Below are 11,078 nucleotides of genomic sequence, written 5' to 3'. Positions count from 1 at the left end.
GGCTGTTTGGAATGCAAAGCATCTCAGTTTCTTGTTTCTCCTGGTACTCTTAAAAGTCACCGGTCCAGCATTTACGTTGCTGTTGAAGTCAGTCAAGAAAGTAATAGTAGAGACTTTTAGTGATAATTTGGGTTTGTTGCTATTCCCAGTGGAATATATCTGTAGTCATATTTTATGTATGGGTTGCTACCATCAAGTCTGAAGCAGATGATGTTTATGTTGTAGTGAATTATATCTGCAGAGCATGTCATTTTTATATTAATGATTATTGCACGAGTCTGGTTTTTACCAAGCATATCTGATACAGATTGTAATCTGTGAGTGTAGTTCTTCATAAGTATAGTTTTCTGTATTGTAAGTTCTGTATTAACGCATATATCAGTCCGTGAGAGAAGGTTATCTAACTTCACATTATTATAAAGAAGTAATCTGTATTGGGTTTGTTCTAAAGCATGCAGTCTCAGCATTTTATAGAATTGTGTTTAAACACATTTTGTATTCAATAAAGAGATTTCTCTTGGTGTGGTTGGGTTTTTCTCTCAAGGAGGATTTTCCCAGGGTAATCTTGGTGTCTTTGTTTTTTCCCTTATGTTCGGCTGTTATTTTTCATTCCCGCTATAAATACTAAAAACATTGACATAGTATCAGAGCCAAGTTCAATAAAAGAAAATAGCAGTTTCGAGCAATTGATTGAAATCCAAGGTGTTATTTTTAAACTGTGTAATGAGCCAAATTCTACATATGCAATTGGGTAAAATTATTCTTGTTCGTCCTTTCAAGAAACTGCATTCCCTAGTGCTGCCGTATATCATTGTGAGGGTAATGATGCCCAGTCCATGGACATATTCTCATAGCAAGTAGAAAATACTTCATAGCTTTGTGATTATTGGAGCCACTTCAGAAAATTTCTCTCGTGATTGTTGTTGGAAATTTATACAGATTGTTTCTGCGATATTTTTTAAAATCTGAGACCCAATGCAATCTGGAAGCTTAGATCATTTTTCTATGTAATCGCGTAATAAAGGGGTGGCATTTCTGGGCGCAAAGATTCATCTTGCTCGAGTTACAGGAAAATGGCATGTTGTTGTTAGGCCACAGAGAACACCTTACTTGAATGGTTTATAATGGGAAATGGACTTCCCAAAGCCTGACCTCGCTGGAGATAGGAATTGTGTATGCTTTTGGTCCCAGACTTGCTATCTATCAGGATGTTATGCCTCCAAGTGTACAGAGAGTAATTTATCTGGATTTCGATCTTATTACATCAAAAAGCTGTAAGGGATCAAGTCTGAGGATCAACAACAAAGAGATAAGTATTTGATGGTTGTACCTTTGAATATTGATCATGAAATTTTATGTAGTTAGTGATAAATTATTAATTCATGCAATAACACCGGGAATAGTGAATCATGTATGCTCTTAGCAGTGATCTGGATATTTCACTTTAGGATAGCTTGACTCTATGAACTATTAGTCTATTATTTATCTCTCTAAAATACTTCCAGGACAGATCAAGAAACAAAAGGATGATGAGAGATTTCATAAGGGATTCAAGGAAGTAAGAGCTTGATGCATCTTGTAAGAAAGTTATGCAGGGTGCGGAAATAGTTAATAAATGAACATGTACATTGCATGCACCCATGGGACTGAATTGTTGGTACATAACTTCATTAAAGAGGAAGAACCTAAACAAATTGTCATTGCAATCAGTTTCTTCAAAGAGGAAGAAATGGCATTCAGAGGGAGATAAATTCCATTAAAAAATATCTTCAGCTGCAGAGAACGGCATTGCACAGCCAGTCTGGATTTGACATTAGGAGCTTCAGTGGCAGATGGAAAATGCCAAGTACTTTGAAGGGGATCAGCAAGCAGGCATTGTTTCTTTGAAAGCCAATTGTTTGGTCAAACATTGAAGCCAATTGTAATTGATTGTGATGATCAAAGCTGTGAGCTGCCCCTGCTGAGAGGGAATCTTAGCATTCACTTGTTCTTATTATGTGTATTAATACATTTTCTCTAAAACCAAGAAATTTGAGGTGAGAGCCCCTATAATGCATTTCTCTATGATGGAGACATTTGATGTGAAAGGCATTTTTCTGGAGACGGAGAAATTTGAGCTGAAAACTGTTGTAATGCATTTTTCTCGGAGACAGAATTTTGAGGTGAAAGAGCTCGTTGCTCTTTCCACTCATGGGAATAGCCATAGTGGATATCATATTTACAGACTGCATGACAAAATAATATTGAGTGACTCTGTGATGGGAGCTTGTGTTTATTTCACACATACACAGTCATGTTGAGCATCATGTTGAGTGACTCCATGATGATATCATGCTGAGAGAATCCATCTCGGTAAATAAAACTTTATTGTCCGGTGCTTCATTTGATGACAGGCTTTGGCTATCTCCATTCAACTGATTTGCAGATACTGCTATGCGAGTCACTGCCTGAAGACCAGAGCCAATACCTTTATCTTGTTTCTTTAGAGCTGCTTGCCTAGCCTTCTCCAATGATTTGTATAGATCTTCGTCCTCCCCACCAAAAACAGTATCACCATCATCATCCACCTGCATTTCATCTGATGGTTTTGCATCTCGCAGCCCTTTGGAAGCCTCTGTTGCTTTATTTCGTGCAGTTCCGTATGCATCTTTCCGTTGTTGAGCCTCCGCTTTCTCTGCTTCCACCCTCAAAATCTTTCTCTGTGTACCAGCCCTGGAACCAAGGTCTTCAGCACCCAATCCAGAAGCAATTGCTTCTGTTTCAAGTGCATCAACATCCAGCTTATCCTTCTTCCGCAATTTCTTCTTCTTGGGTTTCTTAAATTGAAGCATTTCATCATGAGTATAATAATCAGATGTGCTCGTTCCAGGTTGAGCCTGTGATTCATCAGCTTGATTGCCCATGGCTGCAATATGCAACTTCTTACGTATCTGACACAAACAAAAATACTATTATCAGGTGCCAAATACAAAGAAGGGCTTAATTATAAATTACCAAGCATGAAATATACCGCATAAGCTTCTATTATTAAACCAGAAAAACAAAAGACCTCATTAACTAAAAACAAAAATCAACTGCTCCTGCAAGAATGAATTGAAAGAAAAAAAACAAATATCAGTATACCTCATCAAGTTTTTTCTGGTATTCATCATTAATACCTCCCACTTCATCCAGAGTCACCCCCTGAAAAGAAGTTAAGCTATCATTTAAAAAAGAGTTTAAAGGAGAAGAAGACCATATAAATTGAACATCATGAATAAAACTCACCTCCTCTTTAAATGGATCATCATACTGAGGAAGAATTGCTTTAACCGCATTTATGTCATTCTGAAATCTATCAGAAAAAGTAAATAATTGCTTAGCTGTTCCAAGACTGAGGATATAACATTCAGAACTTGATAATCAAAACAACTATACCACTTACTTGTCTACATATATCCCAGTTTTCTTTTTGGCTGCCTTGTAGGCATCGTTTCTAGCATTCTGCTCTCCAATTTCAATGTTTTCAAGCATATCAACATCTGCAATAATAAATGTGAAAGACTCATTTCACCATCCAAAACATGAGATGAATCCAAATCTTGCAGGTAATTGCTTTATTTCAGTATACCTTCATTAATATCACCACCAGAAAGAATGTTCTGGTCCTTGAGTGTCAACACAACTGCACCTCCCTCCATTACTTTATCAAGCCCATGAAGAACCTTCAATCCTGCCAAATCCTCTGCAAGAAAACAGATATAATTAATTATCTAGTAAAATTTAAAAATAAAGTTATAACAAGAAAGATTGACTCGAAGACTTTGCTATCTAAAATGTATTTTATTTTTCTGTGATAAATCAATTATTAAGAAGAGACTTTCCAATGCCTATAGATGCATGATCACGAAACTAAACTAAATACACATTTTAAATAGTTCAGAATCAGAGAAATTGGCTAGGGATCAAATTATTACTTCCACTGTGCTTCATCTTTTCATTATCATCACTGTCTGAATCCTCCACATTATCCTAATAAAACAAAACCATTAAAAGGAAGTTGGCATTCAGTAGAAAAAATTTGGCACCAATTTTTCAAAGATAATTTGATCAATAAAATGAGAAACTCTTAAACTAGTAGAGTAGAATGTAAGCCTCTAAAGAATACAAACCTGCTCTTCGAAAATTCTCGCGAGACGTTCAGCTTTTTCCTTCTGAGCATTTTTATGTTCCTCAATCTTTCTACTCTTGTTAACCCATGATAAAACTTCCATTCCACCTGACTTCTGCTTAATTCTTTCCTCCCGCAGTCTTCAAAACATTATAATATTATTACTAAAAAATCATGTTTTTTTCTAAAATACTTGAACAATGCTGTTGAAAAGAATAATAATTTGTATCATATCCTAAAGTAAACAGAAGGCAATGAAAAGCATTACTTCAGAATATTGTTTACTGCATAGAACCCATGAAAATTATTCCAAGGAAGACGAAGTTATATATCATTCATCAAGTTATAGCAATGGAAATTCAGACAATCATGGACTGAGTGAAATGAAAAGAGAGTTAAGTAGCACAGATTATAGTCTATTTTAAAGCAAGTTGCAATAGCAAAGAACTATTTCTTACTTTTCAATCTTTTCTTGCAGTTCAATTGTTGACAAGTTGTGATTGTCTGGTTCTCTTTGAATCTTTTCTTCATTATCCCTTTCCTTATTCTTCTCTTTCTCAATTGCATCATCATATTCCCTGGATTCTATCTGTTTAGATTTGCTTCCATGTTTACTTTCTTTATCCTTTGATTTTGATCTATCCTCCTTTTCTCTTTCTTTATCTCTGTCTGATTCTCTTTCTCGATCTCGGTCTCTAGTCCTCTCTTTAACTTTGTCCCTACCCTTATCCCTATCTCTATCCCTAGTTCTCTCCCTCTCTCTGTCTTTCTCCCTATCCCTGTCCTTATCTCTTGATTTATCCCTATCCCTCTCTCGCTCCCCCTTATCTCTGTCTTTGTCCCTTTCTCTATCCCTGCCCTTATCTCTCAGTTTATCCCTGTCTTTATCTCTCTCCTCCTTTTCTCTTTCCTTTTCCCGTTCTCTGTCGCCCCTGTCTTTATCTCTCTCCTCCTTTTCTCTTTCCTTTTCCTGTTCTCTGTCTCTGTCCTTGTCTCTCGGTCTATCCCTCTCCTTCTCTCTCCCTTCCTTGTCCCTGTCTTTCTCCTTTTCTCTATCCTTTTCCTTTCCTCTATCTCTGTCCTTGTCTCTATGTTTATCCTTATCCTTCTCCCTGCCTTCTCCATCTCTATCTTTCTCCTTCTCCCTTTCTCGATCATTCTCTCTGCCCCTCTCCTTTCTTTCTCTTGGGATTTCAAAATCTCTATCAAATTCAATATCCTTGTTTCGCTCCTTTGTTCTCTCCTGTTTTCCAGCATCTCGATAGCCAACTTCCAGATCCTTTCTTCTTCCTATTCCTTTATCATCCTCCCTATCCCTCTTTTTTGACTTGCTCCTCTCTTTCCCTCTCTCCCTATCCTTCTCCTTGTCCTGATGTTTAGAACTGCCTTCGTTTTCTTTGTCCCTCCCACCTTCTCTTTCCTTAGCTTTCTCTCTGCCTTTACCTCTATGCTTTTCTTTGTCCTCATCCCTAGCCCTGGTTTCAACCCTGTCAAGTTCTCGTTTCCTGTCTTTATCACTATCCCGGAAATTATTTTTATCCTTCTCACGATCTCGATCTTTATGCCTGTCATGATCCCTAAGTTTCTCCTTCTCCTTGAGTGAATTGTCATCTTTATCTCGTTCCCTACCATAATCTTTAGGCCTTTCTGACTTGATCTCTTTTTCTTTTAATTTGTCATTTTCATTTTCCCATTCTCTGATATGTTCCTTATTTCTTGATTCTGGTCCAAATAACTCATCTGGGCTTCTAGAATGATCATCTTCTAGTAATTCGCCATCTGAAATATCATCACGTACCTTGTGAAGATCATCATTCCTAATATCTGACTGATTCTGATCAATATCCATCATTTTACAATGGTCGATTCATTCAATAATTGAGTCTGTCTTATCAATATCCATGAATTTATCAAAATGGTGAATTTTTTATAGTCAGCTGGAAACAAATTCCTTGAACAACCCTGCACAAACAAAATTCAAATATGTAATAAAAATCAGACATCTTTCAAAATGAAATAAGAAACAGCTTAACTACTTCTGTTTCAGAAACAACAAAAATGTATAATGTCAGCAAAACAGACTTTCATAAATTCAATACATGTAGCACCAGCAGCAGGTTGCCTTGGCAATGTGTGAATGGAAAGTCCAAAGACTGTTCCCATCCTGATAAAGGGAGATCACAAATATCTTTCCTTTCTACAAATGTCACATTATTTCTTATCAACAAAGAGTGAACTTCTTATCCACAAATATCCTAAGCTCACAGCAAGATAGAGGTTGAAAATGTATCAAAGGCTCAGAGATAACTTTGACTCGTCATTTCAAAGGAATTGGTTTGGAAATTGTTATGGAAAATCAAAATCACCTTGCAATCCTAATCTTCAGAATCACTGATCACCGTGCAAAGATTGAGTGAAATGACATCCAAGGAGATGCAAAAATAACAAAAACACAACTCTCTCTTGCTATGCAAAAGATTAGAATAGTATGCACAAATGTTTTCAATTAGAAACAATTATTCTGACAAAGTTTCCCAGCAAGGGAAAAAAATATTAGCTACATTATAATCCAATTTGGTAAAAGTGTAACACCAGTCTATTAACTAGAACAGCTACTACCTAAAATTATCACAATTTAACATTTGCAGGATATCAGGGTATTAATAAACGTGAAGACTGGCCAATCATCAGGTAAATAATATAAAATATATCCTACCCAAAAAATAATAAAGGAAGTACTTACAGTAGAGGCTGCAACTTCAATTCTAGAAAACATAATAATATATCAAATTAACCTTGAATAAAATTCAGGTATAAATACCAAGCTTTTGAGAAAAATGATTCCAGAGGTACTTGCAAGATATAAAAGGTACAAGCAATATTTTAAATTACAGCATCAGTTTGAAAACAAAAACAAACCTAGCAATCATCCATGAAAGTGGCTCTAAAAATGGAAATAGATAACCAGCTCCTCCTCCCACCCCAGACCCACCCAACCCAACTATAGTTCCCACCCAACAGGCCCAGTCAGGCAGTAGGGGGGATATATTGGCCTTCTGGGAGGTATATTTGTAGGGCCCTCGCCAGCTATAGTTGTTAGGGCAGGAGGGAGCTATAGTTGGCCCCTGAAATTCTACAGTTATTCGCCAGATTATAGTAGAGTGGAAATGGAACTATTCTCAACTTTCCAATTTTGAATGCAAGTACACTAAGAATTTTCCTGAAACAACTGACTAACATCTCAAAAAAATGGCATTGCCAAGGTGGGGGACGAACAGGCAGCCCTAATGCAAACTCCAGAATAAATGAAATAGTAAATACCCACAAATTAAAGATGCTGTATTAACTTCATGACATCAATATTCCCCTTCGGCAGATTTTGCAAGACACTAGATATAAATACATGTTAAATATCCAAAAGAAAAAAGCAAACTGCCTATATTCCCGATAAGCACTTTGCCAAAGAAATCGTAGTTAACATTGTTTGCTTGATGAAGCAAATTGTTCGTGGCTACAAGCTACTTTAATAAATTCCAGTAAAATTCATAATGCGTTAATAGGGTATCCTCTGTAAGTTTAAATCCCTAAACAACATTAAATGGACCTACAACCCAAAGGACACAACCAAGGGACCTGCAACATATAACCAAACTACGGACTGCACCACACTTCCAAAGCAACGAATGAGCAGTAAGGCCGCAGACTGAAGTTTCCATCCCCACGCACTGTGAAAGCCAGCTATAGCTTAGAGAACACTCTCTAAGGAGATGGACAATAAATCCAGAGAATCGACTTCAAATTGCCGTGCTTACACCCTAACGGCCATTGGAAAAGCAGCACATTGGCAATAACGTCGAAGGCCCAAGGTCAAATCCCCACACTGCATTAAGACGACCTACCATCAGAAGGGCATTCACAAAGCATAGAGGAAACAAGGTCAGAGATTGAAGCTCAACTGCTTACACAGTGCTAGCGCAACCCACTGCCAAAATTACACTCCAAAATAACATTGGCGATAAAGCTAGAAACCGAGGTTCAAATTCTCTGCACCGCATTAAAGAAAACTACAGACAAAAGGCACTCCCAAAGCCTACGGACGGTAATATCCGAAACTCAAGATCAAATTCCCACACGATGTGAAGCCAAGTTACAGGCCGTAAGCTATTTTCAATGCCTAGCCCATTGGCCATAGAGCAATCTGCGTTAATTAAACGTGTAGGCCTGGGCAACCCGAATGACCCCGGGAATTGGTTGCCATTAGCGCACACAATCGACCTGGGGCTCCCATTTTCCATTTTACTAATAGAAGAAAAAATATCACAAGGGAAAAAAAATCAATATGCATACGCACTTGCTTTGTTTTCTTCTTAGGGTTTAAATCAATCCCTCCCGTGCCATCGTAAAAATCTTCAACGCTTAAATCAATCCCTCCCGGGGCCTTACTCTGATGAAACAAAGAAAAACCTTAATTCGAATTGCACAAGTTATGAATTACCTGTTAATAGGCGGCCACGAGTTCCAAATAGTGAAACCGATTGAAAACCTGAAATTCTCAAAAGCAACAGAGAATCGTTAGCTTGAGATGTTTTCTCTAAGAAGTTTGAGCAATTAGGAGCGTAAGAAGATGCAATTTATAGATCTTTATGGAGGAAGGTCCTTGCGTAAATATGTAACGCTCCTGCTGTATGTTGCCACGCTGCTGTATGTATATTTAATAGCTATGAACAAATAAATACCCCTGACATAGTATCTCTGTGCCATTAAATCTTTGCATTTGTCTTTGGTCGTTGGGAATTAATTAACATTCCTTAATGCTTGTAGTCGGTTGGCATTTATCCAGGTATGACATATTAAATTTAAAACATCATGGTTCTGCAAATATTTTCTTCTGCATTTGTTGACATTGAATATTGTTAGTCCATATCCACGTCTCCCATTTGTCATCTAGGTGTTGACAAGAGGAATTGTTACCCATCTACCTGTGCTTTTCTCTTTCCGATCGCTTCTCATACGCTATTTCATTCTCTCTCAGCGTTTTGGTGCGTTCAGCTGAAATAGGTAAATTGTTCCAGTACATAGTAACATCTGCTCCACAGCCAATGCTTGTTCCAGCACCAAGTGGTAAGGACTCTTTCTGAATTTGGGCATTTCATCGGGGAATTGGGTTTAACTGATCTCCAATTCATATGGGTTAAAAGACTTTGAATTTTGTTTAACTGGGTTCTCAGTTTTAATTCCAACATGAAGTGGGTTTGTAAAATATTTTGAGATGATGGATGCTCTTTAGGCCAAATTGCTGTTTGGTACTTGTTTGTTTAGAGAATTACTTGTCTGGGTTTATCCGAAATCCATCTCGTTTTTCGTGACTTCCTGATTTAAGTTTTTATAAACCCGTAAATGCTTATCTATTGTGCTTGACAAAACTTAATGTTTCTGCAATGATGATTTTCTCTGCGCTCAGTAATTTTATGCGAGTAACCAGGATTCAAGTTATGGCTGGTTTGAAAAAGATTCGAGCCGCTATTAATGCTGCCAAATATCTGCATATTATCCTTTACATCGGGAGCAGGAGTACTCTGATTGTTCTCGTTCTTATTCATCGCTAAAGATGATTATTGAAAGATTTGCGTGCCTTATTTCAGTACCTTTTTTTTCTTATGATTAATATGAATAGATATTGAGACCAAATGATGGGTCTTAATGTTTTCAACTTGCAGATTGCAGATTCAATGCTGTCTGATGGTCTTAGTATACGTTGAAAAATTGCAGAATTATTATACTATAAAGCTTGTAATTGGATTTACTTATTGTCTTACCACTATTTCAATAGTGAATGTATGAATTGGTATGCTCTGTTTAATTTTTAGTTTTCTCTTTATAGGCAATCATCTTCGAATTTGTTGATCTCCAGATTTGCCATAAACATTATTTTTGACGAAAAGAATATCTTCAAAATAAAAAGATACATGCCTCAAATTTATATAGATCTTTATTAATTTCTCTTTGATATGCATGTTATTGGTCTGCTCATTTCAGGGGCTTGACTTCCAGTTTTGTTATAATTGGAGCAAAGGCTGAAAAACCTTTTTAAGGAATGTCTCTTCTAGTATCAAATCAGATTTGAGAGAGTGACCTACATATCAATCACGCAACAAGCAGAAAAAGCTTCAGCTCTAGATTGAACAACTTACAAATATAACTGCTCTATGTATTGATTTCATGTTTTCAGATGGCAGACTTATTCCATGTTGTAGGAGTTCCATGATTTCTCAAAGATGCTCCAGTCTAAAATTATAAGCCAGATGTTGCAAGTAATAGCATGGTTTATTTTCAGTTCTGTTATCACTATAAAAGTTGTGCATCTAAAAGGGAGCTATGAGAAAGTGTTTCCTTTCCAATCTAATTGAATCATTTTTATTTCTTATAGTTTTACTTTTATTTCTTTATAGTTTGTTTCATTCTAAGTTCTGCCACGCTATTTTTCACATCATTTACATTCAATATGGTTTAGGCCTCCAATTATCTAGCTGTGACTGAATTGATCCCCAATTCTTGAATGTAGCAACCTATCTCTTTCTTTGGAGTGTTAAATACTGAGGTTTGGGCAAATGCGCTCTCTTGCATGGGATCAGTTCAAGCTTGCTTCATTAAGATTATATCATATATCCTCCTCCTGCGACTTGCCTTATAAATCAACAATTTAAGATTAACTTCTATGAAAAACTTTTGCCATCAACAACATGGACGCCTCTAGTTGAGCTAATTCCTGATTTAGAGAAATATTGAGATGCTCTAGATTAGACCTCGCATTTTTACCAATTTTAAGGCCAAAAAATAGTGCTACTAATGCAGAGAAACAATCTTTTTAGAGTCAAACAGCCAAGTGCAATCTAGCACAGAAACTAAGAGATGTGACAAGGAGGCTAGC

At 36.8% G+C, this 11,078-nt stretch overlaps 1 protein-coding gene and 1 non-coding gene across 2 annotated transcripts; both read right to left on the bottom strand.

Moving 5' to 3' along the window:
* Positions 1-1,925: 1,925 nt before the first annotated feature.
* LOC149528254 (uncharacterized) lies at positions 1,926-9,341 on the bottom strand. The gene is made up of 9 exons (XM_089808856.1): positions 8,646-9,341; positions 4,609-6,112; positions 4,152-4,290; positions 3,957-4,011; positions 3,611-3,724; positions 3,425-3,521; positions 3,268-3,334; positions 3,124-3,183; positions 1,926-2,930 (listed from the first exon to the last, which is right to left on the bottom strand). Exons 2-9 carry the CDS (start codon positions 6,000-6,002, stop codon positions 2,304-2,306), a joined length of 2,553 nt encoding a protein of 850 aa, XP_089664982.1. The 5' UTR covers positions 6,003-6,112; positions 8,646-9,341; the 3' UTR covers positions 1,926-2,303.
* LOC149528255 (U6atac minor spliceosomal RNA) lies at positions 6,237-6,357 on the bottom strand. Its single transcript, XR_016359424.1, has one exon. It is a non-coding gene; the product is annotated as a U6atac minor spliceosomal RNA (small nuclear RNA).
* Positions 9,342-11,078: the final 1,737 nt, after the last annotated feature.

Source organism: Cupressus sempervirens, chromosome 11, assembly GCF_028749045.1.
Source record: "Cupressus sempervirens isolate cs-2001-9-10 chromosome 11, ASM2874904v1, whole genome shotgun sequence".
Classification (NCBI taxonomy): Eukaryota; Viridiplantae; Streptophyta; class Pinopsida; order Cupressales; family Cupressaceae; genus Cupressus; species Cupressus sempervirens.
This window is presented reverse-complemented; position numbering and strand designations above follow the sequence as displayed.

Coding starts and splice junctions, on each gene's coding strand:
- LOC149528254 (XM_089808856.1), bottom strand. CDS start 6,002: ATGATGGATATTGATCAGAATCAGTCAGATATTAGGAATGATGATCTT. Junction 3,725..3,956: donor AAAGATGAAGCACAGTGGAA/GTAATAATTTGA, acceptor GTTTTCTTGCAG/AGGATTTGGCAGGATTGAAG. Junction 3,335..3,424: donor ACTGGGATATATGTAGACAA/GTAAGTGGTATA, acceptor TTTTTCTGATAG/ATTTCAGAATGACATAAATG.